Raw genomic sequence first — 27,330 nt, 5'->3', positions numbered from 1 at the left:
ATCATTGCAAGAGCAATCCCACCAATATAATTCTCTGATCTCTGCTGGACATGCCTATATCAACATAGCCTAGGCTCCCTCCCCCTTCAGCTTGTCTTTAGTTGGAGTGACCTGCCTTAGGTCCCTCACAAGCTCTTTTTGTTTCCCATCATGGAGTGTCCTTAATGTTCTTTTAATGTATTTTTATGTATTATAGGAATTATATGCCCAATTCCTACACTAAAAATGCATTAAAACATTAAAGTTGTAAAATCAAACTGTCAAAAGTTAGGAAATGCCAGAATTAAAGCTGCCTATACAACCTTAATTTGACTCACTAATGCATATGCATTATGGTACTTCTTAAATTACATGAGCATACACTATATTTTCCACAGGCCTCTTCCACATTCAATGCACAAGATGGATAGTGCTCACTTAGTGAGCAAGCTACTCAATATTTTGTTTTCTCCCCATTGTTTAATGCATGACTCCATGTCTTATTTACTTTAACTATTCAAACGCCTGCTCTGAAGACATGAATTTCCTCATGGACTTTTCTATGGTGCTCATTACTATAGTATCGGAGTGATTCAAAATATTAATGAAATTTATTCTTACAACACCCCTGTACGACAAGGGGCTTGTAGTCTCCCAGCTGTACAAATGGGGAACTGAGGCCCAAAAGCCCAAATTCACACAGATACTTAGGTGTCTAAAGAGTCATTGAGCCAGAGAGAGAAAGCCTCTCTGCCAAACTACAACTGACGAGCCGTATGCGGCTCTTTTGCAGTTAAAGTTTGACTCACGGAGCCCCTCACACACTCCCTCCCTCCCCCCCACCCATTCTCCACCTACCAGACTGGAGGGAAGGAGCATAGGTGCCGACTCCATGGGTGCTCCAGAAAAAAATTAGCAGGTGCTTAGCACTCACCAGCAACCAAGCTCCCCCACCACCCACAGCGCCTCCCGCCCGCAGCCATGCTGATCAACTCCTCCCCCTCCCTCCCAGCGCCTCTGCATGTTGCGGAACAACTGTTCAGCGGCATGCACAAGATGCTGAGAGGGAGGGAGACGAGCAGGGACGAGGCATGCTCAGGGGAGCAGGCAGGGCAGGGGCAGAAAGAGGCAAGGTAGGGGGAGATTGGAACATGGGTCCCCCACATCCCAGGCGAGTGCACAAACCACTGCACCCCACATTTACATGCCTGTCTCTGGTGAGAAGGGCAGAACTTAGGACAAACCCCGTTGGTCAGCATCTCCCACTGGCTGGTGTAAGTGGCTTTCTGCTAATGTGCTGGCTTTTGTGGATCGTCTTCTAAGGCATCTTCCCCCCCCACCCCCTCATTGTAGGGAGCCTAGGTGCTGAACTAGGCTTTGTGGATTGCAGTGTTGTTCCAGTGATTTTCCAGGTGCCTAAGATTAAGTATTGCCATGCGTTGCATCACAACATCTAAGTCCTTTTGTGTATCCAGGCCAGAGAGATTAAGGTCAAAGATTTCTTCTAATTTTGTGTGCCCAATTTCAGACACCGACAACCTGATTTTTCAGAGTACTCAGCATTATATAGCACTTTATACGTTCAAAGCACAGCTCCCACTGACTTCAATAGCAGCTGTTAGCTCAGCTCCTCTACAAGTCTCCAGTCAGGCAAATGCAAGCTCTGGAGAGGAGCACTCTCTCACGGACACAGACTCTTGCTCCTTCCACCCAAGTGTGATCCCATTCTGGCCTATCCCCCACAATATGTCGCTGTCCAGTTCTGTCTTGTCCCAACCACTGGCTCCTTGGCCCAGTCCCATTCTCCTCACCTAGCCATTTCCAGTTTCCATTTCTCAGTTCTCTCATCATGGTCCCAGTCTCACCCTTCCAGCTTCCCCTTCCCAGTCCCAATCTCCCTGCCAGTCTCTTGTTCAGTCGTTTTAGTTCACCCCCAATCTTCCAGCTCCTTGTCCTCAGTCTCCTTGCCCAGCTAATCCCAGTTTTTTATCCAATTTGTCTTTCTCTTCCTCCGCCCCACCCCAGTCTCCAGTCAATACCACTACCCACATTCTCTAGTCCCAATCTCCCTTGCAGAGCTCCTCACCCAATCTGTGTCTGCCCCACCCAGCTCCTTGTCCCATTCTCTTTGTCCAGTCAATCTCAGTTCTTTTCCCCACACCCTGGTTTCTCATCAAATCTGCCTCTCCTCCCTCCTAACCTTCTTCCCCCTCTACACTTGTTCTCAGTCCATGTCTTCTTGGTGAGCCAGTCCCAGTCTCCTGCCTGGCTCCTAGTTTTCTTGCCAGCCAGTCTCAGACTCCCTCCATCCCAACTACCAGTTCCTGTTTCCCACTTCACACTCTCCTGCCAGACTCCAGTGCCAGTTCCTGCTCTCCCCTTCACTCTGCAAACTTCCTGTCCCAATGTGCTCCCTTCACATCTCCCACAGGTCCAGCTTTTGTCCTCGTTGCATTTGAATCAGGCAACTTCCTCCTCCATGTCGTCTGGACCCAGCACAAGGATCAGAGTATAGGAGAGAGTTTCCCTGCTCTCAGATTCAGAACCAAGATATGGACCTGACCTGTTCATCATCAAGCCAAAGATGCAGTTGCAGGGAAAGCACTGCTCAGTCCCAGGCAGTGAAAAGAAAGGTCATACCCACCAAGTTTCAAGTCCCTGTTCCAATACACAGGAGCGATAAAGCTTTTCAAATAAAAAGCCCACCCAAATTTTTTTATGTGGAAAACACATTTTTCTCTAGCCTTGTTGTCAGAAATGGCTGAAATTTTCAAAAACAGAATTCAGCCTGAGGCAGATACCCATATGGAAAATTTCAACCTAACAGGTAAAGTTTAGCAAAGTTATAAGCATCTGCAAACAGGGTCTTATAATGTGAAGTGTTGGGTAAGCTTAATAGATTGTGGTACCTGCCCCTATTATAATAATCACATGTCCTCTTAATAGTATCATTTTTACTCTATATAGTCCTCTCTGTGTAGAACTTTTTCCATGACTCTAATCATCCTTGTCAACCTAATCTACATTGGATTTCACCTGTCACAGTGTTACCCATCTGTGTAGGCTCGTTAGGGCCTTCTTCAGTTCTTCATAATCTTTTCTAGTCATGACAAACTCTGTGTCATCTGCAAAATTTTGCTACATAACTTTTCATCTTTTTCTTTGGAACAATAATATTAACCATGTGTGTGTTAATGGTGCTAGTAGAAATCAATGGGGCTTCAGTTTCCCCATATGTAAAGGTGGGGAGAGGGGATCTACATCACACAGATGTGAAGATTTTATTCATTATAAGGAATTTTGAGATCTTTGTCTGAAATATGCTTTTTAAAGTATGATTCATTTTTTAAAGGATTTTTTTTTTGCTTTCACAAAAAGACACTGGCTACTGACAAATTTATTTGACAAGCAGCTAGTTTCATCTTTCATTCTACTGCAATGTATTTATTATTTTAAAGAAAGATCAAATAAATATCTGATGAATAAACAGTGATACACAAAATTAAATTAACCTGGCAACAAACGATAATTTACCATAAGTGAACATGAGCAGAAATATAGCCTTTATGCTAGCTAGAACAAAAACCTGCTTCTCTCGTGGCTGAATTAAGTTACATTTGTCCTTTGTGTTGTGTTCCCTGAAACAAACCCAATTATACCATGATACAAGTCATTTGCTCTCCTTTGTCCTATAATATTTCTTCTACTCCTCTGTATTTATGATTCACCTACATGAGGCTCGCTAAACTAGTACCTTAGAGTTATATATTAAACGCCCCCCAAAACAAGTCTAACCAAAGTATACAAAATGTAACTGACGTACAACGTGCCAGTATCTTTTTATGTGAATGTGTGAGAGAGAAAGATCAGTATGTACTATACAGGTAATGTCTGTCCATCACAGATATTCATAAAAGTGATTCAGGATAGGAGTATTTTCTTTGATAGTAACATTAGCTATGTCTGTCACAACGGTATGATGCACTCTCTTCTCACTTTGGCCTGCAAGGTGGAGCACTGGCCCCGGTCATTTTTTCTTGTTTTTGTAAAACAGTAGTGTCTAGACTGAGGCACCAACCAGAATCCATTTTCTTAGGATACGTAGAGTGCAAATAGAATGGGAGAGTCCCTGCTCTGAGGCAGGCTTATTTCAACAGTTCTGGTATACCCACCAGCTGAACAGGACCTAGTTCTGACAACATGGAAAGGAGGGTAGGAGCGTGTGTGAGAGAGAGAGAGAGAGAGAGAGTGCGCATGCATGCGTGCATGTCAGGGCATGAAAGTCTGTCATGGATTTGCTATTCTTATCAGAAAAAATTGAAGAGAATTCTCCACAGCAGGATGTGGTCAGGTTTGGGTTTGCAAGTGACTTCTGAGTCAGATCAGCTGCATTGGTTGAGATCTGGCAGGTGCTGTAATCATGCAGAGGGAACAGGACAGGTCCCTGTATATTCTTTATGCTGGGGCTAGTTGGCTTTGGGGTGGGTTTCCTCATGACCAGCACTCCTGCCTTATATTTCATTTTTTTGACTTTATTAGAGAATCACGGTTACTAGTGGAAATGTAGGAGGGCTTTTGGGGGCTTGGGTGCCATTTGTAGAGAACAAGTAGTGTACACATACACACACACACACGTGTATATATTTATATATTTTGTACAAGATCATTGGCTAATGATGAGATAAATTAGAATGATGTTGCAAAATCTCTGTCATGATATATTAAGATGACCTTATACTAATACTCAGGAGTCCACACAGTATCTGCTTAGTATCTTCTGAATGAGACATAATAAGAGTGACCTTGAAGTACATTTGATAGACTGCCATATCTTCCCAGTCTTCATTCCATATAAATATTTGAGTTTCTCATTGTCTTCGATTATGTGGCTCTAGGGATATGTATATTATAGTTTTAAACAAACAATAACATTTTGTAGAATTTTATTTACTGTTTCCTGTCAAGCGGTCTTCGTTGCTAAATTTCATAGTGAAATTTTCAAGTAACAAATACTTTGTGTTTTACTTATTTTCCCATTTGTATACAGCTGTTATGCTTTAATAGTTGATATTATGCTATATGACAATGGCATAAGATTTCCCCCCCCCCCCCAGATATTAAGGAGACTGTATCTTAATGCACATGCAGATGGGAGCTAAATTAAGGTTGCACAGGCAAATTTAATTCTGGCATTTTCTAACTTTTGCCTGCTTTTCATTGCAACCTTAATAGTGTTACTTTAATGTATTTTTATGTGTAACTAAATATATAAATATGTATGGATTAGAAAAGGCAGAATGAACTCCTTTTAACACTTTGTTATTTTAAAAAAATAAAAAATAAAAAAGTAATATTGCTTACTGGAAATAAAGGCAAAGTGTTTTTTACAAAAATGACCACCATGAAAATATAATAAATAATCAACCTGTAGATTTCAAAGTCTCAAAATATTGGGGGCAAGAACTAAGCAGGATAGTTAAAAGGGCCGTAAAGAATTGTCCCTATTATTCTTCATGGCTGAGTGTTTGAAGGAGGTACCCTGACTGTCAACAAGCTTAACACATAACCTAGCTCTTTTAGGAGCAGATTCCTTTGCTTTATTTATGAACAGCGATATCTGATTTCAGCCTTACTTTGTGTAAATCCCACACACTGATCTCTGCCGAAGGTACACAATTCTCAATAAGGACGATGGACTTCTTACAATATCTGGACAAGCCTTACACCTGATCTGGAATTCTTTGCGCACTCAGATCTGCAGCTAAAGTCCATGGCATTTTTCATGTGTAAGGAATCCAGAATCAGGCCCTTTTTTTTGAAGATGATGTATTGCTGATGTTTTTCTTACCCGTATCAGAAGTGGGGATACTGAAATGCTAACTACATTTCATAACCAACCGCAATACAACATGTGTCACCATAGCAAAGCCTTGCCTAATCCAGTCTCAGTCAGCCCCTTTCTCCTTTTTGGGGTCCCTAGTAACGGCACATAGACTTGTATTTCATTCAAGTACATTCCCTTCTTGAGGTTCTGGTTTATTAAAATAGATCAGTGTCATCTCAGATCAGGCTCATCTTTCCCAGACTCGACAGTCTTTCAGGCCCTTGCTGGGCTTAGCAGTTCCTTCCCAACACTACTGCCTGGTATTTCTTAAGCCGCCATTTTTGTAGGGATGCCCCTCATGGCAATCAGCTCCAACCAAGCCTTTCCAACTCACTGATATAGCGAATCCCTCCCCAGGTCCTCACTGACCCTGGATCTCCTGAACAAGCCTTCCCATTCTTTGTGAGTGTCTCTCAGATGCTCTGCCTAGGCACTCTGGGGAGTTGCCAGTAACTTTCCCTCTTCCCAGAAGACTCGAACTCTCATGGACTGTTCCTAGGCTTGCCTTCTGTTGCTCATCAGGCAGGATTCCTAATCATATGTTCTCAATGTACCTCTGGAATGAGATATAAACTAATCACAAGTGCCCCTTCAAAAGGCCAGCTTGTCCTGTGACTGCAACTTACAACTAAAAAAATTATGGCTAGACAGAAAGTTTGCCAATAGAACAAAACATTGTAAAAATACGAAGATTAAGATCAAAAGAAAAATGTTTAATACTGGACTTAAAACCAGTCCCTTCTAGTGTTCTGTTGTGGCCCTTCTGAAACCAGAATAGAGAAGCAAATCTTATTTTTTCCTCAGCGTGGTACAACACGCTCCATTCCGCCATGTGCCGCAGCTCTGGATCCCTCTTGGATTCACCCCAATGGTGCTCCTGCTATTGTTGGCCCAGACCTATCCTTACTGGGGGCAGAATGAGAAGTCACAGGAACACAACAACTGAGTTCCTCAAATATTGTTAGGTTTCAGAGTAGCAGCCGTGTTAGTCTGTATCAGCAAAAAGAACAGGAGTACTTGTGGCACCTTAGAGACTTATGCTCAAATATTGTTGTGGACATATTGCTATCACTACAGTTCCATTGCAGCATCTCTGGACGTCATTTGCAATTGCACAGTTTTGGGGGGTTTTTTTGGAGGGCGGGGGCGGTGTTGACAGCTCATGCTTTTTTGGTGGATGATTGCAGTACGTGCTTGCACTCCTGGTGCATGCTTTCTCCATGGATTTGCTTGCTATTAGTTGCAGTACTTGCAAATTCCAGAAAGAGTGATCCCAGTCTGTAAGTATGTAATTGTAAGTATGTAATTACGTGCAGATCTCAAACATACTACTCTGTGTGCTGCTGTTGCAGTTAGTCCTTGGAACAAATGCTCAGAGACACCACATGCTCTGAAGCATGCATGGGAATGTTCCTGGATTTCATATCCCAACTATCATTTTTTAGGCTCAATGCCTGACATTTTCTGGGACTGACTACAGCATATTAGTTTGGAGCTTCCTTTCTCCCAGGCATTCTCAGAGCTTCCAAGGGGTCTGTTTTTCTCCTGCCAGCTATCTTTGAGTGACAGATTTGCTATTAATCCCTTCCACTGTTTTGTCTCTGTATGTTACTCCCGTGCTACAGCCACTCTTCCCTTGCAACTCTTCCTCAATTGCAAGCAGCATTCAGGATACAGTCCATGCAAAGGATGTGTGCAATCCTAAACTATGTGACTGTAAGGTAAATGAACTATCCTGTATACACAAAATTAATCAAACTATTATGATTTATTTGTAGCCAGTTATTTTGCTACTCAGAGTTGCTATTTCCTTCATCACTCATGAATACAAGGATGCCTAATTTCCGTATTCATCTAACATCTCTGATTAATATGACATCTTCAATTTTAAATCTGAACTAGTGGACATTTTTGCTCAAGCCACATATAATAGTGTCATCTTTTTAAAAGAATTAAAAACATGCCTGATTCTGCATTTTAATATTACTGAGTATTTTGATTTGATACAGTGGTGTTTATATGCCACTAGGATGCTCTACAGGCACATAGCCCTGCATTTGGATAGGAGCCTTAACTCTTCTTAAGGCATGATTTAATTATGTGTCTAAACTGTGATTATTTTGTTATAGTGATAGTAAGAATGCATTTTCCCTAAGCCACCCTTAATCATAATTTCTCAAATGCTACAGTCAGCTCACTAATTTAGGGCCTCATCTTAAGAGGTGCTGAACTCCCACAACTCATTGACTCCAATGGAAGTTGCAAGTGCTCAGCATTCCTCAGGATGAGGCCCTTACTGTACTGAAGAATGAGACTAAAACTACACAAAAAGGAAGTCATCGTGTTAGTACTGTGGAAGAAATGTTATATATCCCCAGTTGATCAAAAAAGTCTAGGTTGGATTACTTACCCCTTCTGCTTTCTCCTCAGTGTTAGCCAGCATTTCTTGAAGAGCTCGCACTGACAAGGATTGTTCCAGCACAAAAGTACAAATGGAGAGATCCGGTGGAACATTCTAATTGAAGAAAGAATACAAGATTACGTTAATGATGTGGTTGCCATCAGCCAAAGGTTGCTATAAAATCGCTTCCCAAAGCTTCCGTTGCACTCTTATTGTCTCATTGAATCTGAACGGATCTACTTCTAAAGCACAAACACAGAAAACAGAGCGATTATTACACAATTTCTAAAAGAGGTGTGTATACACAGATCTATTTTATCTTAAAAGAGGTTTATATATTGTACAATATTCCAAACAGAGCTACACTGAAACATTAAGTTTGCAAAGTTAAACACTCAACAATCAGGAAACGACAAAGCCAATGTTGCCTGTGCAACCCACTGAGTCAGTGTGTGTTATGTTCCTGATCCACAGAGGATATGGGTCTGTTACCAGCTCACGCTGTAGCGACTCATGCATTTAGCTCTAGAGGTCCTTGGTTCAATACTCAATATATCAGCCAAGATGGTGGCAACCAAACCTACATAACTTACCTTTCCTCTCTAGTGTGCATGCACTATGACGCAATCTTTAATATCACAAGCTGGATAGATAAAACAGATCAATAGCAATCTATAATATAGGCAGATACAAGTCTAAATGCAGTTTTGCAGATTTCAGGTGTTATTTTTGCACATCTTCATAAATACTGGCTTTATTTACTGCTTATGGTAATGCTGGGGTTTTATTTATTTTTTTAAACATATTTGCTCATAAAGATACCCTACACATAAATTAGGTTCCTTATCTACTGTCTTGACTACTGCAACCTCTTTCTCTCTGGCCTCCCTGAAATCCCTACCTCACTCCACTCGGGTTTTTTCTTCTCACAAGCACTACTGTACTTTCTTCTAAGCAGCCCTTTACGCATGGAACATTTTTTATTAACATTACCATAGCACCTTGGAGCTCTAGTCCTGGGGCAGAACCCCATTGTGCTAGGCACTCACCCCAAACTAGCTTATAAAGCCACTACCTTCTTTCAAATCCCTCCCTTCAGACCCACTTCTACTATGATTACTATGAGGAACTTCCAACTGTCTTCATAATACTGTAGTATCCTCAGCACAGGGACTCTGCTTTCACGCTGTGTTTGTATGGCACCTAGCATGATGAGCCTCCAGTGCTGACTGGGATCTCTAAACATGGCTATATGAATAATTAAAATAAGTAATACATTTATTAATTAATGGATACTTATTAATAGAGATTGGGAAACTCAATTTTCCAGTGAAAAGCAGGAACATATTTTTCACAAAACGTTCATGGGAAAAATTTCCTATTTTTGGACCTACTGTAGTTGGTTAATTAAGAGTTAGAGGAAAGAGAAAAAACACGAGTTTTTGGCTTGTGTATTCCATGTAGATACCATTTGGGTAAATATGATCGATACAGGATGTAATTAACTAACTCTTCAATATTCTAAGAAGCTTTAAAAATATTGCAAATATGCATTTAAAAAGGCAGACCAATACACCTTCTCTATTTCCATTTTTAAAAACCATTCAGGAACATTTGCAAATATTTGCAAATATGTAGGAAGCTTGGCATAAGAGATTCAGGACTACGATAGTGAGAATCTGACTCAACTAGAAACTTATAGACATGTGTTGGTGATGTCCCATTGCAAAATAAAGATATTATCAATCTATACTAGATTAAAATGGCAAGAGTAAAAGTCATCAAATACCTGTCATTTCCGGTTTGTGTCCATGATCCTGATCCCATAAATTGGGGAATAAGAGCCTATATGTAAAGCCCTGGATCATCCTGTGAACTTTCCCAAATAACAAGAATCTGTCACAGGGAGAAAACATCCTGTCTGAGGGCAAGTCTATACTACAGCATTATCTCAGCACAGCTGCACCGACGTAGCAGTACCACTGTGGCACTTCTGGTGAAGATGTGCTATGTCAATGAGAGATCGCTCTCCTGTCGGCATAACTACTCCACCTCTGCGAGAAGCATGATGTAGTGCCAGTGAGGACAGCACAAAAACTTGCGTCACTGGGGGCGGGGGAGGAGGGCTTTTTCACACCCCGAGGGACGTAAGTTAGATCAACTTAAGTGGTAGTGTAGACCTGCACTGAATGTGTTACCTCTGTATTGCTGTTGTTCAGCTGAAAGACAGTGGCCCATACGACTCTGCTAACCTCAACTTTTGTGTTGCCAGGGAATGATTAATACAAACAGAAGGTAAAAAAGCCACATATATTTATAATTATGTGACTAGATACATGCAACACCAGATGACCTCTCAAGGTCCCTTCCAGTTCTATGATTCTATGAACACTGTTTTTAAAAACTAAGCACGTTTATATCCACACCCCATTTTACTCTGAATGTATTTTATCTCCTGCTCTGAGAAGGCACCAGTCCTTTTTATAAACTCCTGATTAGATAACGAGGCTCACCTTTCCTTAATTGTATCAGGTTCAGGAAGTAATCCAGCTGATTTCTTTTTATTCCACTCTCTCACTCTCATGGACCAGGGAATTTAGTTGTCAATCTCAGATTTTCCAAGGGAGCAGAGGTTCTGGTCGAATCCACAAAGGGCTTAGCATTGCAATGCATCTCTCTCTGGCCTGATGACTATTCCACTGTGCATATATACTTAAATAGTTTATCTGGCCAGAGAGAGACAGAAGAAATGTGAGAGAATAACTCTGTAGTCCAGAGGCTGGCACACCACTGGGCTGAAAGTTATAGGGCAGGCACCATCACAACCTCCACCTCCAGCTAAATTTTGAACTGCACCCAATCTGGGACTAGTGCTCAGAGGCTGCCTCCCAGGCTGGTCCCCGCATGTGACTTAGGCAGCCGAATGCCTGTCTTTCTCCAGTGTGTGAATTGCTCCGGGGCTCAGGCAGGAGACAGGTATTCAGACATCTAGAGTGGGACAGCAATTCACATACCCCAGGGCCTAACACCTAAGGTACTTTTACAGTGGAAAGTTAAGTGCCAAGTGAGTTTAGGCACCTAGGAAGCCAGGTGGCTGCCATGTGAGAGTTTTGTGGATTGTAGTGGTGCTGAAGATGGGAAGTTAGGCATCTGAACTCCAGAACAGGGCACCCAGGTTGCTTTGTGGATAATACTCTTCATTTCTTAGGGCACTAGTCGCCTGAACCTGTCTCTGTGCCACTGTCCAGGTCAAGGTGGATTCCCTTTAGTGAGGAAACAGTGATCGTCAAGGCTAAGAAAGCATTTCTTGGCACATACAGAACTTGCATGCTTTGTCACAGTCTAAGCTTATCTAAGAAGTATAGAATATAGATAATACAAGCTTTTATTATTGCAAAAAGTTGACATTGAAAAAATCAGGTTCACAGCCCAGCATAAAAATAGATCACAAAATTAAGCAGAACGACTGTGTATGAAACAGTAATGCCTAAATCACAAGCTAAGAAAGTAGAATCTGATTGCATGTGGGGACTTTTCTTATGTTAATCAACGTACTTCTACTCATACTCCTACACCTTTCCTTCGTGTATCCAGCACCTCTCTTTTCCTTTGTTCTTGCTCTTTTCTTCATATATTAGTTGTATAATTTAATTTCAGGAACATTTTACTGAGTATTGTAGATCTATTTTACACCATATATTTTTTGCATTACAAGACTGTGTTCACTGAAAATTCCTGGACTTTTTTAAAAAAATAAACCCTTAAATATAAAAGTTAGATGTTTGCAAATTCATTTTCCTTAAGTATCATTCCCTCTATGAAAAAAATGTTAGTGTATCTGTAATACACAATACTCATTAAGAGCTCATAAAATGTTACTTATAATCCCAAAGCTTAGAGCAATCCTACTCTGTTTTATAACCAATATTCATTACCCTCCAGGATTTTTTTAAAATAAACTAAAAGCAATTTAGCAAGAGACATGGTAGATCACCTATCACTGGCAATTTTTAAATCAATATTGGATGTTTCATAAACGATCTGCTCTAGAAATTATTTTGGGGAAGTTCAATGGCCTGTGTTATACTGGAGGTCAGAGTAGATAATCACGGTTTTCCCTTCTGCCTTGGAATCTATGAATCAAAATATTGCTTGCATTTTAAAGTATTACCCTACGCTAAGAAACTCAAAGTTGAGCAAATGTTTTCTTGTTTTCTTACTTAGAAGTATAAAAATAATTTAAAGTAAAAACATGCCATCACCCTGGTCCATGGCATATATTAAAAACACACATTCAGTCAAACTTCCAACATCAAAAAAAGCATAAGTATGTATAAGTTTCATTACCACTCTCCTTACTATGGTTTCTCAATAGCTTCCTAGACATTAATATGGCCTATTTTGTCAAACTATTAGAGCACCACACAAAACTTTAGTTTGTCCTTACAATGCACCTGTGACATGGAGAAGAATGGTTATCCCAACTACACAGTGAGAGAACTGAGGGCTCAAATGTAAAAGATGTTATTCACTGCTAAGAGGTCCACTTGGTAAACACTTGAAGTTTTCCATTCTAATTTAATCTCATAGAATTGAGCTGCCTGTAACATTCCAATCCCCCCACCAAACCTTCCCAGCCATGGTCAAATAAAAGCTCAAACAAATGTCTATTCCACTGTGCTCAGAAGTCAACCATTCTGGACCTGGTACACTACTCTTTTTACTGCTTGTTTTCCAATAAATAAAAATCAGGTTAATTGTTTTCAAACCTCTCTTTTTACTTTATCACCAACTCTTACAAAAAACTTTCCTTTTGTTATCCTCACTTTTTCACATCTACCTTTACTGAGAATTGCATTTCCTAGCTGCAGTGTAGCCACACTCATTGCCTTCCATGGGAATTGGGACTCTCAACTCACAGGATGAGCCCCTTATGACATAAGGGCCCAATTCACAGGCCACAGAAGTCAGTGGGAGTCTTGACACTGGCTTCAGTGGGCTGTGCATCAGGCACTAAATGAGCAAATTTAGAGTTATATTAGGAACATTTTGCTACAAAACCATCACTACCCACCAACTCATCCCTGCGGGGCCACACAAAGTCACAAACACCAATGACCAGTTGAAAATTTACAACAGCTTAATAGTAACATTGAATTATTTCTAAGTTCCATGGAGGATAATTGCTACCGACACTAGCAATTATTACCTCTGTATTCAAGCTAGAAGTCAAATATTGTTGGATCATATTAAAGTACTTCTGTATCAAAATCACAAATGAGTTTGATTCCCCATAGTTTAAATTCCAGGGTATTACTAATTAAGAGGTCTCTTGGTTTTTGGTACTGTTTCTCTCCCTCTGTGTGTGAAACTTGCAAGCTGCTAATTGTGTTAGTACATTCTAAGACAGAGTCTGTTCTCAAAGCAATTCTTTGTAACAACAACTACTCACACAGAGAGAGACTCAAAGCAATACTCTGTACCAACAAAAACAGCACCCAGAGACTCCCCGCCCTTTTGTTGTATTCATCTCGCTTTGTTAACAATTGTGATTAAAATAGAGATAGAGGATATATGTGGATGGATGCTTGGTGCGGATAATAACTGAATGATCAGGGAGGTGCCAGCCTAAGAATCCAGTGTCCACCGGCTGATGAAGACGTCAAGTGGAAATAACCAGAGGACCCCCGGAGGGCAGACCGGAATCCACCCAACAGCCTCAAGAATGGGAGAACCAAAGAACAAGATAACATCTGGCAGCACGGAGCCATCAGGAATGTGCCATCTGCTGATTGATTCAGCAACAGCATGATGAAGCAATTCCCATAGACTGGCATAGGAAGGAGTTCCTATAAAAATGGACTCTAGAAAGTGAGAACTTTGGGTCTGATTCTGCAAACCAACTTCCAGGAGCATCAGATGAGCATCTGACAAGGCCCTGCTCCCTCCTCATGTCCAGGCCACCTGGCCAGTGGCTTGGCATGAGCGACTCTAAGGCTGGTAACTATGATAACAACTTTGCAGAATCTGTGTGTGTGAGTGTATGAATGAATGTGTGAATATAAATATGAAATTGAATGGAATGTTATAGCTATAACTAACTGCATACTATGATTCTTTCTGTATTCATAATAAATGTGGCATTTTGCCTTTTCCGCTTTAATAAGATCCTGCTGGTTTTTATTTTATTGGTATAACAATATCACTGTAAAATCTGCTAAAGTAATGGTTGTATTCATATCAGTTTATTTGAAGGTTATTTCACGTACATTTGCAGAATTGGATAATGTGCGAATAATGGCCTTTAACATGAAATATGGCTGATGACTTCAAGAGCAGCAAGTAATGCCTTATCTGTTTCCATCTGAAGTATTTTTAAAAGGACTAGATTTTCTTTGTTAGTTCTTGTTTGATTATGTACAATCTATATTATAGAAAAGTTGTCTGGAAAACCCAGTCATAATCATACACTAACATGCATATAAAAACTTAAACAAGTAGGTTTTCCAATTATCAGACCAGCAATATATTAAATTTCAAAAGATGATGCAGTAGGGAGAGGGGAATGAAAAATAAACTATTTCGGAATAACTATTAAACTTTGCATCATTGATTATGATGTATGTGAATCTCGAGGTCAGTAACGTTAACCAAATTCATATATTTTAACTCATTCAACTCTATTAAACATAAGGAAATATTGTATAACTGTCTTTAATATTTACTACAATAGTTGGTTTGTTTAGAGATAATTACCTACATTCTAGAACTCTTTGTATAATAACCTCTCTGGGCATTTTACTATGCTTATTGCCACAGTATCTCTGTACTAAAACACTCCATGTTAATATTTGTGTAGTAAAATGTGCTTCACTGGCATACCTCCATGGGCAGCCTGATATGCCAGTTAAGCAACCATTCCCTTTATTAGAAGCCTATTGAACGAGGCTTTAGCACTACTGATCATGAATAAAAGACAATTTCAGGATCTCTAACTCTAATTCTGACTCATCACAGAAACAACCCTGGAAGAAAATAGGCACATATTCAGAACAGGCTCTGTCAATTTTAAATTAAGTTAATTTAAAATAATGCCAACAGCCACACTAGCCTAGGCTGGCAATGAAGGCCATGGACTCAAAACTGTCCCTTGGGATGATTATTCTGCTGTTCATTCAGTAAAAAAAAAAAAAAAATCTATGGATCTTTTCATATGAAGGGGGTTATGATCTACTTGCACAAACAATGCTGACCTCAATGTCTCATGAATGTGTGTGTAAAACAGAAGCACCATCATCTTCAGCTGTAAAGACAGTTGTGTCTCTTCTGCTTTCTCTCTGTTTTAAGTGATCAGCAAATTCCCTGGTTCCTCTGATGGAGCCCATGACATTGCTTTTGCTGTGACATCCCTCCACTCCCAATCTTAGTTGCTAAGGGGAACTGACTTGATGTTTACACAGGTCTAAAATGTTCAAACTCAGGTACCTAAAGTTAGGTTCCTTATCAAGTGACCTGATTTACAAAATTGCTGAGCATCCACATCTTGCACTGACATTAACAAGCACTGTTGCTGCCCAGCACCTCTGAAAAACTAGGCCATTTTGGTACCTAACTTTGAGAATTGAGGTGGAACAGTGGGAATGAGGGTTTAAGCAGAACATCTGTACCCCTGTTTATGGGAGTAGACTGAAAGAATTGGAATGAATTACCCACTTCCAAACCTGCTCAAACTTCCAGAGCCAAAAATCTCTTTTTTCAGTCCTACTTATTCTGCCTTTTTTGAAGACTGCTAGTGGAAAAGCCCCTTTTATGTGTATGTGTGTGTGGTTTTTTCTTTTTCTTTTTTTTTTTTTTTAAAGAGACTAAGATATAGACCATATCAACTTTTAAAAGTCAAAGCGAACAGGGAATAGCAAGCCAAAACTGTTCCTCAGCCAGCATTTATCCCAGGGATTATCTGATGATTAATGGTTCCATCCCTACTAAAACTGTGTAATAGGTGTAAACGTAATGAGTATGCTTTGCCCATAAAGGCTGAAACCATGGGGCTTCCCCAACAGAATGTTCACTCCCATGGTGTAAGCACTCCCATGGTGTCAGCTCACCTGTATTCATCACAACCAAGACAACGAACCATTTCTCGCTTAAGTTTATGAAATGAAAATGACTTTTAAAAATCTGTGATATAATTTAAAGAGATTTTGCAATATTGGTGCTTAAAGAGCTTGCTGGAGCGAGTGCTAGGTGCTTTGGTGCCCTAAGCCAACAGAGGATGTGATGTCTTTCATTCCATTGTTTCCGGCTTACCTTCTCCTAACAACCAAGTCAGCCCCCTCAAAACATCATTCATTTGGGTCCCTCCAGCTTCCAAATACTCTTGAAATCAGATTCAGGGGGACTAGTGGATATATAAGGCATTCAGATGTTACCATGTAAGGGGGAGTCAGTTTCTAGGATCCTGTATACAGGTGCATAGCTCTCTCTAGACTCAGACCTGTTATAAAGCACTCAGACTGTGAGTAAAAAACACACCACTCTGGCTGCTGTGGGAGTCAGTAGAAAACAAGATAGTAGATATAAATCCAGAAATATAAAATGTTGGAGTGTCTCTCTGCAGCAGAAGGAGCTAAGAGCAGGGTTAGAGGAGTCCTTAACACAGCAACCTGAGAAAAAGCAAGTTCAAGAAGCAGCACAGGTTCAGGTTTAAAATTTGTTATTTAAGTTACCAATAAAGGAATGGGGTAAGTATGGACCATATCAGTGTGCATACACTGAATTAGAAGGAGGATGATCTGAGAGAAACCCATTGGGTATCATTAGAAATAAGTAAAATCTGGATACCATAGATACATAGATCAGATTTATTAAATACTCTGCAATGAGAAGATGGTGGTTTGTCTGGCTATGCCGAAAGAATGACAGGAAACATTAGATATGGGTTTAATCAGGCTGCAACTTTATTATTAGACAGATGTCTAGGACTAACCCAGAGGCTAAAATGTGTGCAGTGCAGGTGAAAAATTTATGTCCCTCCAGCAGAGTCACTGCTGGGACCTTACCAATTCCGGGGGAGGGGGGGCTTTCACCAGCTCCCCCCCAACCTTTTCATCCAGGTCCCTCCAGCAATTCCCTTGCCAGGACCTTACCGACCACAGCCCATCATAGGAGGGGTTAAGGTGGACTATAATGATGGGGGGGTTGGCTCCGTGCTGTACCAATCATAGGAGTCCCCAACTGCCCCCGGCTTGCTCAATTACCAAGCACCTCTCCTTAATTCCTTTTCCAAGCCATTTTTTCATTCTTTTGTGCCTTAATTTATGGAGTACCTGCACGGAACATCCACCATAAGGAGGCACCAGCCATTAGCTTGGCTGCCTCCTCCCCACACCCACCTGCATTCCCAGACATCTCCAAATGGCCTTTTGCCTAGCAGCCCTTCTGGGGATAAAGGACCCATTGTCCCATGTGTGATTGTTGAGGGGCACCAGCAGCTGCATTGTCCTTAACCTGGTTCTGCAACAACCACCCTCCACGGAGGGCCTCATAGGTGACCCATCCTCCAGATCCTTGAATTGACAAGACTCCTTAAAAGAAAAAGGAAATAAACAACTTGTAAGCTGGAGCCAAAAATCTGCATTCCACTGACCACATCACATTCCAAGGTTCCAGAGAGCCCGTGGCATGTGCTGGGGTTCACCGCTATCCCTTGTTGGAAGCTCACGAAATCTGTGAAACTGGAAATGAGACAAGGCATCTGCTATGCCATTATTCATGCCCGGCACGTGCTTGGAAGAAAAACAGATGTTGAAGGTTAAGCATTGTAGAACAAACGCCGAGGAAGGCGGAAAAATTCCCCACTGCACCTGGCCAATATGGTGGTAAGGGAAAAATTCCTTCCCATCCCCCCTTAGTGGGGCGGCTAGCATAATGCTCACAGCAGATATAGCTAAACACATGGCATATTTGTGACCTAATTTGCTGCCCAGCCTGTTCGAGTGAAGAGGGGAGTGGCCAGGCCCAGATGACCTCTTTAAACCCCCCATTCCTAGGTGATGAGTCATCCACAACGCTGACTGCTCTTTCAGCAGCTTTACGTCTCCCCTCCTCCCCCAAGCCAGAAAGCATTGCCTTCTTCTCCCGGCCAGCCAGCTAAACTCCTCCCTGCTTAAGTGCAGGGCGGCGATTAGTAATAGCCTAATGACTGGATGACCACACAGTTTTCTATGCTGTCTCCTCAGAAATGAAGTACCATAAGTCAGATGCCTATGTAGCTCATACCTAAAGATGCCCTTAGACTGTTTTGTTTCCAAGCTTCAGTAGCTACCTAGCTGATTACCATCTCAGCTTTCTGTAGCTGTTCTCACAGACTAAGAACACCACACACTCACAGGTGTCTTGTTGCCATTTGGAGACTAGTTAGCATGCCTATTGTTGAAATCAGTTGTTCCAGTTGTGATGGTCCAATGTCAGAGTCTCAATCAGCCTTCAATTAGCATGATATTGCTTCATCTCTTTATCATATCTCTGATGTGGTTCCTCTACATCCATAATGGGAAGGAATATCCTGAAGTGTGAGGGCTGTAATTTCAAAGCCCTATCCAGATCTAAATCACCCTGAGGCATATCAGCCTTAAGAAGGAGAGTGTCTCAGGTTTTAGAAGGATCCATGTTCTCTGCGTCCCATCTCAGACTTCATGAAGTGTCTGGATTATTTTGACATTAGATTTGTGCTCTACAGATTTCCTATTCATTTCAGATCACTGAAAGAAACTTGTAGAGTTAAGTGGAGAAAAGACAAATAAGTGGATGTTTGAATCTTTCCTTTGAGTTGACACTACAGTTGTCAACTAACAAAGCATCTTTGTTTCCTAGTTTTCCACATTTTCTACTGCAGAATCCCCTCCTAAAACATCTAGCAGTAGAAAATCCAACCATCGATGCATTAGCAAAAGGTATCCACAGAGAAAAATATAACTGTCCTGGAACAAGCAGTGCAGTAGTTTGTCTCAATTTATCACCAGAGATCACTCTTTCATTCCCAGACAGATTAGCATGACAGTAAAAAAGACTGAAATCATCTCCTTGTCTTAATTCCAGATGGTGAGCATCAGCTGCTACCTCGTGACAAGAATTGAATCAGGGTGGGCAGTGGAAACGTTCAGTTTGTTGCCACAGTTTTCTCCTGATAGTTCCCTTTAAAAGTCACACACAGTCTGTTTCCAATGGCATGGTCACATTAGTAAGACATTGTTTTTCCGCACATTTGTAGGCAGCTCCTAAGCCTTTACTTTAGTTTTTGTTGCTGTTACTTCCTCATTTCTACGTGGGTCTTGAAAACCTGCACCTTTGGCATGTTTGCCTGTTAAAGCCACAGGTAAGGTGTATTTTCTTCTAAAATTTTTCCCCGTCCTCCCCAATGGTGCTGAAGTTTTAACACTGGTGAGCCACTGAGACAGAATGATTTCCCTTTGGTGATTATGTCTCCCGGTTTGGTCTCTGAAATGTTAAAACTCTTAGCAGTAGATAACAGTGACATGGCTGGGGATTCACACGTCCAACATTTTAACCTTATCAGACAAACTCGGGTCAGTCTGCCTGGCAGCCATGATATCAATAGGAACTGCCAATGAGGGAAAACTCAAATGGACAATATCTTGTAGTACATCACCATAAGTACAAATGTGCTAATTTTGCAAGTAATTAGGACAACCCCATGCCAATAAATCAAAAATAGAATCCCATACAGTGGTTCACAGGCACATATACAAGTTAACAAACATCTTGTTTAACTGTACGCTGATCAAATGGATTCTACTGTATTATGTGAATCTCATCTGAGCAATTCAAATTTTTGTAAAAATACAGCTCACTTTAATTTTTAAAAAGTATTAGCTCCTCAGTAACTTGCATCTGCCACATAATTTGCAGTCTGCCACATCTGAGAGCCACTGAAACTTGGCCTTGCCGCAGAAGTTAGGTGTGTAGATCCCTGTTGCAGGAAATATAAGATCTTGCTTATGGATACAAAAGTCACATTGAATGTCTGAGTCCTGTTTCATTTTGTAATGCTTTCAGTTATTTCTTATACATTAAACACTTGTACCCTGGTTCAGTGTGGGCATGATGATCATAATGTAACCTTGCTTGTTTTTAATCAAATAAATCAGTTCAAAATACCTAAACCATCAACAAAAATTACATTTCTGTCAATGTCAAACCTCATATAGTAAAAGGAAACACTTAAAAATACTATAATAGCAAGAAATTAACTGAAAAACAATATCCTGCAACAGGCCAGACGGATGTTTGAGAGCTATATAAAATGGCCATAATGCAAATGAGAATAGGGCCATTGCATTTTGCTTCATTTAGACAATATGATTTGATTGGCCTGCTTCTTGAGTTCTCCTCAGTATTTAATGGCTCCTGCCTTTGACAAACATTTCCATTTCATAACATGTGTTTTTCTCAATGGCAAAACAGAAACACTGCATCATTTTGCAGCAAGCTACTACACGTGCAAATCAGAGTTAAGTACAGAGAAGCCAATAAATATGATCATTTAGGAGTCATTGCATTGCTGTGGTGTTTCTTTTTTTCTTGCCTCCTCCTTTTTTTTGTCTTGTCATCTCAAGTTAGCACACAAATTTTATTTATTATCTGAAAAATCAGTGTGGCAGTCTCTTGATCAGACTCTCAAGATGGAGGTTTTCCACGTGACTAATTATGCCTTTATATTATGATTTTTAAAAGTTTTACTAAGTAACTGTTGTTGATAATTAGAAATAGTGTGTGGAGTATAGTTTTATGTAAAAGAAAATTGAAAGCTTTTGTGCCAGCTTTTTTATTTTAAATTCTCAAATGACATGACCATAACAGCACATTTCAAATTAGGTTTTACAATGGAGTGCTCTGTATTTGAAATGTAAGCAAAAAAACAAATATTTTTTGGAAAACATATCAATACTTTTATTTATTACGGTAATAAATTTAATCACTTTCATTTGCAGAGGCAGCACTTTAGAACTTTTAGGAAATTACTTTTTGATATAGCACAAGCAAATTATCTATTTTGTTTCCATGGTGATGAATTAGTTTTGTTTGTTACACTAGATCTGTTTTGCTGCTTGAAACATGGATGGAATCATTTCAGTCTACACTGCCCACCTAAGAAGTCTTAATAAGGAAGAGTATAAATGGTCCTCAAGAGCCACTATGAACAACTGAGTTAATCGTGGGATTTTAAGGAGTCTAATTGAATATTTATGGCTCTGATCCATTCTTTCAATTTCCATTCACTTTTTTAAAATCAACATCAATCTAAGAACCGCACTATACAGTGTCTTTTCCTGGGTTGGGGGGGGGACAGATCTCTTAATAAACCACCAACATACATTTAAGAAATGTATGTTGGTGGTTTATTACAGTGTCACACTAGCAATCCTCTATTATCTGTGCCTTAACTTCCCTTTAAATTACCTTTTTGGAGTTGAAATTTCTCTTGCTCTTCCTCAACTAAACAGAAAAGCATACTTTAATATGCACCATTCTCCTCTCAAATCTACAAAATGGATTTTTATTCCAATTTTCTGCCTTCTGCACAGGTACAGATTTCCTATTGACATCAGTGAGAGATTCATTCCTGCAAGGAGAGTTGAGATAGAGATCCACTGTATGGAAAGGAGAATCTAGCCTTAAGCTTGAAGGAAATTTGTTTAGCTGATTTTAAGTTACAAGCATAAAAAATTGTTTGATCTATTACAACATTCTTTAGGCCCTTTTTATTTTTAGTTACTTTGTACTGACTTTTACATTCAGTCATTCACAGTTGGGGAGAAGCACAGTAGGATACAAAAATTACCAAGCAGCGTTTTCAGCTCAGTATATATGGACAGATGAAACTCAGCAACTTCCTTATGAATGCAGAAAAGTCACTTCATACCAATCTATAAACTACACAGCAACTCAACTGAAACAGATTTTTATAATCAAATGTGCTAAACAAAAGCAGAACAGATTTTTTTTTGCCCCAAGTTGTTGAAAATTAAAGTACATAAACTGGTCCATGGAAGCAAAAATCCCCAAAGATTAAGGTACAGCGGAAGATACAGACAGTCCTAACCCTCATTCTGATTAGTTGGTTTGGCCTTCTCAATATCACCAACTTCCAACAGAGAACAGCTAGGACCTATTGCTGAAAGTCAAAGCAAAACTTTCTATCCCCTTTGGCCAAGATCAGACTTGTTGCAAGCAGGTGCATTTCCAACTAAACTTGATAGAGATGTACTTGTCCTTGTCTGGTCTTAATATATTACATGTGGAAGGGAAAAAAGTCAGGGAACAAAGCTCACAAAGGCAAGCTGGCTAAAGGGAAGGAAAGCAGATGGAAGGGCGGGAGGACCGCCCCAATAACCCGAGAGCAGGGTGCCCTTGGGCTGGCAAGCAGAGCAAGAACAGATCTCAGCAGCACTGTGGAGCTGAGCGTACTAGAGACTGAGCAGGATCTGTCTGCACTGTGGAAGCACTGTCTGGTTTGCTGCTGGGGAGAAGGCTTTTCAGTGGGATAAAAGCAGCTGGAGAGCAGAAAAGCAGAGCAAAGATCTCATTTTAAAAAGAGGTATTGTTGTAGAGGATGGCCTTCTGCCAATTTACTTAAAGTTTAACAGCGGATGACAGCTTGTGGGATAGATGGCTACAGTTACTAAGGGTACAAAGCCTAAATTGGGTGGGTGGCCAACAGCCATCCCGTGGAAGGACCGCACACCCATGTGCACTCTGATGAGAAGCTCCATGATTCGGTGCTCTTGGTCACCTAGGAGAAGCAAAGCCAAGGCAGTCATAGATTAGTCCAGGAATTCTAGTCACCTCTTCAGCCTTAAAACTAAACTGCATGTGCATGGATGTATATGCTGGCTTACAAATGCATGTCCAACATCCCAAGTGTCACTTACTGTGCATATATCATATCAGATTCTCTCTCATCATACAGGGTTGGTTATGTCTTCCCTTCTCTTTAGTGCTCTCAGCATCACATGTTATTTACTCTGTCCAAAGTTTCTACAACTGCCATTTAGAAACAAAAAACAGTGGCTATTTCCTACAGTCTCCAGTGTTGGGATTCAGGGTGGTGGTAAATACACCAGGTGTAATGCTGTAAACTTTAGCTATTTAGTTAGTATTTAGTCTCAGAAGTATTTCAAAAGCCAGGCACCTTTTGTCTTCCCTATGATACAGGAGCAATCTCTTGTTGCAAGCCATAAAGTATCTTGAATGGTGAAATCTGGTTCCCTCTGTTGCTGCTGCTGCAATCTTTCATGAAGAATTTGTAAATGCTTGGAGCTTGATTCCATTGTCTTTCAGTGGGTGGTTCCAGATAACTCCACAAAACAGATGAAGTCAAACTCTAAATTTACACCACTGTAACAGAGCAAAATCTGTCCCGTAAGGGTAAATTCTGTCTTTAGTTAGTTATACAGATTTAATTGCCTTTTTAAAAAAAGTGACAGGATTGGGTACATGTATCTGAGTTTAGAATTTTGCCTAACCATTGTCTTTTTGTTGTTGTTGTAAAACACATGGTATCAGGACTAGGAATGTGGTTCAGTTTTGAAAGCAGCAGCAGGATTTATGGCCTATATATACACACACACACACAGCATGTACACACAAGTTGAGCATTTGACTGCTGGTGTTGAGGACAGGAGGGTACAGATACTCTAGGGCAGTCTAAAAAAAAAGATCAAAAATAGAAAAAATTAAAATACATATTCAAAATAGCTGGGATGGTTCTCTCTTATGTCTCTACAGGGAACTACTTCTCACTGAAGGATACAGTGCAAAAAAGTCATCCAAAATTTTTAAGTTAAAGTTTAATTAATGTGCCATTGTTCCAGTAGTGATCAGATCTGTCAGGAGGCATGCATATCAGTATTGAAGTGCTACTGATGCACATCTCTGATGGCTGAATGCATTTGGCTTTCCTTCTCACACCACACATGTAACCAAGGCATGCAGCAATATCCAGCTAATGCACTCTACCATGGCTTATTGCTATGCTACCATCTAACAAGCTAGCTTTGGGATGGCATCATCCTTGGGAAGTAAAAGTTCTTATGAGAGCACTTAATGGGCTTTATGTTGAGCCAGAGTTAAGACTCAGCTTCAGTGATACACTTTGCCCACTCCAGGCTTCCAGATGCAGGACAGTAATATGCTCATGGAAAGTAAATTTTAAATTGTCAATACCATTACCCCCGCCCCTGCCCCAATCTCCCTGCCCTGACCATATATCAATTTGCTACAGGGCTCATTTCAGGCAGGACTGAGGCTTTCAAAGGAATCCAAGCTTACTGATCATTAGCCATTCTTCCAGAGTCCATGGAAGGAACAGGAACAGCATTTCTATAAATTTGCTGAGAGAGAAAATCTACATTGCAGCACTTTCCCATTATTCATACTTGTCTAATGGATATTTAAATGATCTTATAGGCAATCTCTTTCATACTTCACATTTCAGAAAGTATAATATTTTGTTTTAGAAAACCTCATACAATACTTTTCACATAAGTTTTGTACCCAATCGTTCTCTTCTTTTTATACTATACTTCTGCTCTAGCAGTCAAAATATTACAGACTTTGATATTATAACAGTTTGGCTCTGCTCTTTGCTAATGATCAATCCACAGCTTAGACATTAAATTAATCATAGCCTAGTTAATTTTAAATGGGTTTTGATAATTTATGTGGTTATCATCAACTTTGATTCACATCTCCCAGAATAATTGCCTCATTTATTTCTGGTCGCAAACATTCTACAGTTGAGTCGTATCTTAGAAGAATACCAAGAAATACTGACGTTTTTCCAACTTTTGCTACCATTAAGAGACATTCAGATTGGGGTGGATGGCTCATAGGATTTGTATGGGAGCACAGATCAAAGCTGGCCCAAGTTCGTAAAGATTCAAAGTCATCGTTTCTTATGGTTATTTGGTCACATGTAACGTAAGGTGGTCCTAGTGGGAAGGTAATCACAGATTGTCCCTTTTTTTTCATATCAGCAAAGAGATCTAACAGCTTGAAGACTGAACTAGCCTCTCACCCCTAAACATCTTCCCTTCAGTAGAGGGCTAGGATACATGGATGGGGAAAGCTTTCATTACTGCTGTTAGGCTGGGGACTATAACCTCAGAGGGACTCATCCAAGACCTTCCACGAACACTCAATTTGTTTATGAGATTTTATTTATTAGTAAAATATTAAAGCCTGTTGCTAAGTCAAACTGATCATATGGGCAGGAAAGATTAGCTATCACTACGGGCATCACCATACTATTGTGACATTACACCCTTCCATTCTTTTTAGTGACAAATTAATCTCAGTAGGACTGACTTGCTGTGAATTTCATATCCACACATACATTTGAAGAACCTAAAGCTCAGCAGCTCCAATGTCCTCCAGGTTACACGTGATTAATTTAATTTGGGCATTCTAAGGCTATGCACATAGCCACCCAATCAGTGTGCAAAACCAGGGCTCAGACAGAAAGGACTATGAAACTCACTTCAGCCTATAACTGAAATTTGGAAGCTTTGGAGAAGACCCAAGACACTACAAAGATAAGAGATGAGAGAAAAGACTAGCCTGAACTATCAATCAGGAGAAAAAAATAGTATTTGGCATTTATATACAATCATAGAACTGGAAGGGACCTCAAGGAAGTCATTAGTCCAGCCCCCTGCACTCATGGCAGGACTAAGTATTATCAAGACCATTCCTGACAGTTGTTTGTCTAACCTGCTCTTGAAAATCTCCAATGATGGATATTCCCCAGGCAATTTATTCCAGTGCTTAACCAACCTGACAGGAAGTTTTTCCTAATGATCAACCTAAACCGCCCTTGCTACAGTTTAAGACCATTGCTTTTTGTCCTACCCTCAAAGGTTAAGAAAAACAATTTTTCTTCCTCCTCCTTGTAACAACCTTTTACATACTTGAAAACTTATGTCCCCTCTCAGTCTTCTCTTCTCCAGACTAAACAAACCCATTTTTTTCAATCTTTCCTCACAGGTCACGTTTTCTAGACCTTTAATCATTTTTATTGCTCTTCTCTGGACTCTCTCCAATTTTTCCACATTTTTCCTGAAATGTGGCACCCAGAACTGGACACAGTACTCCAGTTGAGGTCTAATCAGTGTGGAGTAGAGTGGAAGAACTACTTCTTGTGTCTTGCTTACAACACTCCTGCTAATACATCCCAGAAGGATGTTCGCGTTTTTTGCAACAGAGTTACACTGTTGACTCATATTTAGCTTGTGGTCCACTATGACCCTCAGATCCCTTTCCGCAGTACTCCTTCCTAGGCAGTCATTTCCTATTTTGTATGTGTGCAACTGATAATTCCTTCCTAAATGGAGTACTTTGCATTTGTCATTATTGAATTTCATCCTATTTACTTCAGACCATTTCTCCACTCTTTCCAGATCATTTTGAATTTTAATCTTATCCTCCAAAGCACTTTGAACCCCTCCCAGCTCAGTATCATCCACAAACTTTATAAGTGTACTCTCTCTGCCATTATCTAAATCATTGATGAAGATATTGAACAGACCCGGACCCAGAACTGATCCCTGCGGGACCCCACTCATTATGTCCTTGCAGCATGACTGTGAATCACTGATGATTACTCTCTGGGAATGGTTTTCCAACCAGTTTTGCGCACACCTTATAGTAGCTCCATCTAGGTTGCCTTTCCCCAGTTTATGAGAAGTTCATGCAAGACAGTATCAAAAGCTTTATTAAAGTCAAGATATAGTGCATTGAAGCTATAGATTTCAAAATGGTTTTCTAGAGGCAGTTAAGCATTATTCCTATTTTACAGATGAGGTAGAGGTGACAATTCTGTAGGGCAAGAACGGTGGAGGTGCCAGTGTGGTTTGTGTGTCGTGCACATCATGTGTGCCTATATAGATTTTAAAATCTTTATACACCTACACAGATAAAAAGCCCACTTTAAATAATCATGCTGGTGGTAGACTCAAATAGTCTTTAGTTATATAATCATACTATT

At 40.3% G+C, this 27,330-nt stretch overlaps 1 protein-coding gene across 2 annotated transcripts in view; it reads right to left on the bottom strand.

The window, feature by feature from the left end:
- Window positions 1-27,330, bottom strand: part of RYR2 (ryanodine receptor 2) — a 699,456-nt gene that overhangs the window by 485,645 nt on the left and 186,481 nt on the right. For both annotated transcript variants that reach the window (XM_043544343.1, XM_043544344.1), the window contains exon 3: window positions 8,274-8,378. In XM_043544343.1, coding sequence (XP_043400278.1) covers window positions 8,274-8,378 — 105 coding nt within the window. The remainder of the gene's footprint in view (window positions 1-8,273; window positions 8,379-27,330) is intronic.

This window comes from Chelonia mydas, chromosome 3, assembly GCF_015237465.2.
Source record: "Chelonia mydas isolate rCheMyd1 chromosome 3, rCheMyd1.pri.v2, whole genome shotgun sequence".
Classification (NCBI taxonomy): Eukaryota; Metazoa; Chordata; order Testudines; family Cheloniidae; genus Chelonia; species Chelonia mydas.
This window is presented reverse-complemented; position numbering and strand designations above follow the sequence as displayed.